This window comes from Dasypus novemcinctus, chromosome X (assembly GCF_030445035.2).
Source record: "Dasypus novemcinctus isolate mDasNov1 chromosome X, mDasNov1.1.hap2, whole genome shotgun sequence".
NCBI classification, from domain to species: domain Eukaryota; kingdom Metazoa; phylum Chordata; class Mammalia; order Cingulata; family Dasypodidae; genus Dasypus; species Dasypus novemcinctus.
In genome coordinates this window covers 109,315,182-109,317,762 of record NC_080704.1, presented here as the reverse complement: position 1 = coordinate 109,317,762, position 2,581 = coordinate 109,315,182, and the positions used below count along the sequence as shown (strand labels likewise).

Here is a 2,581-nt window from a genome sequence, read left to right as displayed (position 1 = left end):
TTTGCCAGAGTATTTAGTTATTTATGACTATGGATATGCTACTCCCTCAGGTGCTCCTTAGACCCAAACGCTGTTAAAAGCCCAGGGAAGCTGGTTAGCAGACGGCTCTCCTCCAGAGATTAGAACTCTAAACCCACCCTTTTTTTTAGGTTAACAAGGCAACTTGGATCTGCCTGGACATAGAAGAGATATACATTTTACATGTATGCCTTTCTATCACAGATATGTCATGGGTTCACATGTGAGTTTGAAGTTTCTCCTCATGAAGGAACTGCTAAAGACACTTTGGCTGATTTAGCCAGAATGCTTGTTCTCCACAGACGCTGGTGCTAACACTGACAATTAGGAATAAGAAGTCTTTTTAGGGGGTAAACTTCTGTTTATCAGTTTTCTTGTCCTTTCAACTCTAGCTTTTCTGTTTATAAACTTCTGTCTTGCATAAGTTTGCCTTGTGTTTCAAGCACCTGTGGGGAGGGTTTTGGCATTGCTTAGATATCTGATTCATGTCTGGGATTTGCTGTTATGTTTTCACCTGACTATCCACTTTTTCTTTTAGTTGCCTATGTACTATCATGTTGTATTCTGGAACAGGAAGATGGGGCACAGCAGTAGAAGTATGGAACTATCTACCCCTCAACCACTGGATGTTTCTGAGTATAGGGAAGACCTAACTTTTGGAACTTATAAGATAGCTGAAAGGAATATTTAAAGAGCTAAGTCATGAATGTGCAGGTGGAAACAAGGACTTGGAGAAAACTCTCAAACTTATTATCTCATTTGTTTCACTTAGCAGCCCTGGGTGGTGATTATTATCCTGATATTACTGATAAACACAATGATCTTTAAAGAAACATGTCTTTTATTATTATCTAGTTTATTTTTCTAAATAAGAGATCCAGAGGTAAGCAAAAATTTAGGTTCTGTCATGTTTACTAAGTGCTCACATTGGCTTTTAGAAGATGCTCAAACTCTTTTATCAGTATGTTTTAAAATATGAGAAAATATGGATAAGAAAATTAAAAATAACATAATTGCACCATAAAGAGATACTGTAACATTTTACATTATATATTCTTATAGTTTGTGTTCATATGTAAAATATATAAAATATAAAATAAAAATAGAGATTGCTTTTTAAAACTGCTTTATTAACATCACAATATATAATGAACATCTTTCCATGCAATAGGTGTAACTCCTTAGTTAACAGAAAATTACGCAGGGGCCAAAACCACAACTTTCAATTAGAAAATGGTAACAGGAGACCCACCAGAAACGAGTAATATCAAAAGGTTTAAAACAAAGGTCTATGAGGAAAACAGAGGTTGAGAAAGCAGGGGTCTCCCTTCAACTTCAGAGAAAACATCAGGATTCACGGCATAAGGCAAAACTCATCATGATGGTCATGGTGAGGAGGGTCAGTGCTAACTGCCCGCAGACTATGGCTGAACTGCTTCTCCCTCAGCTTTTCCAACAGTGCTCTCACATCTTCCCTAAGCCTTTCCATATTTTCTTCTCTCATCTTTGCCTGTGGTTCCCCGAGCATCTGAATCATGCCCCATTTATACTCCAGGATGGGCTGCCTATTGCGGATCCACCTACGACTTCCTCTAGGCACACAGTAATCACCAGCTTCCAAAGGGAGTGCCAAGGACTCTCTTTTATTAGCATCTTGATCCTTTTCATCCTTTTCTTCATTTTCTTGGTAGGCATTATCCACATTGAGATTTTTCCCCTCCTGTTCCTCTTTCGACTCCATTACTCCTAGGAGAAAAGAGAAAGGACTAAATGTTTGGTGGATGGATCAGCACCGAGGACAGAGGTCCTACTATGCACCTTTCAAGATTCAGGGCCCAGGATCTCAAAGTTTTTTTTCTTTCCTTTTTAAATTCCATTTGTCCCACCTAAGAGGCCTCGTGCGCCCTCTAGGGGACCCCCGAGAACGAGTCCCTTCCTCTCGATTCTCTTCCTTCCCTTCCCCAAAGCCCACCATTTTTCTCGCAAATCATCCCCAGGCCTCTATAGGCACCAAAATGGAGGTCGGGGGTGGGATGGTGTGGTTGGAAGGAGGTCTCAGTGTGCGTCCCCATACTATCCACCGCCCTAACCACTGTCCCTCGCACCGACCTGGGCCTATCCTGGCAGTCTCGTCCTCTTCCACCCGATTCTATCCGCAAGGCACGCCGCGGCGACCCTCAGACCCGCAGACCTGCAGATGGCCGGGATGGGGACAGCGGGGAGCTGCTGCTGCCGAGCGCTTGGCACGGACACGCCGCCTCCCAGCCCCTTTCCAGACCCGGGCCCTCCTTGCTACCCTCGCCCACATCTCCCGCCCCACCCACAGGCGCCCCTCAACCCCGCTGAACACCATTTTCTGCACCAAAGACACGGCTCGGCGCGGGTGTCGGAAAAGCTCGTTGTGGTGGAAGAAGCAAGTGTTTCCAAAGGGTCGCAGCCTCGGGACCGCGCCCTCCTGCAGGGCCGCCCAGCCCTCCGCACAGGGAAGGCCTACGTATTCTGCACCCAAACGCATGGGGCCGTGGCTGCGGTGAGGACTCCGCAGGCGGTGTCCGCCCTTTCA

At 45.3% G+C, this 2,581-nt stretch overlaps 1 protein-coding gene across 1 annotated transcript; it reads right to left on the bottom strand.

Moving 5' to 3' along the window:
- Positions 1–1,127: 1,127 nt before the first annotated feature.
- BEX2 (brain expressed X-linked 2) lies at positions 1,128–2,149 on the bottom strand. Its single transcript, XM_058292164.1, has 2 exons — positions 2,128–2,149; positions 1,128–1,764 (listed from the first exon to the last, which is right to left on the bottom strand). The coding sequence occupies exon 2, from the start codon at positions 1,757–1,759 to the stop codon at positions 1,373–1,375; it is 387 nt and encodes a 128-aa protein (XP_058148147.1). The 5' UTR covers positions 1,760–1,764; positions 2,128–2,149; the 3' UTR covers positions 1,128–1,372.
- Between the last annotated feature and the right edge of the window lie 432 nt (positions 2,150–2,581).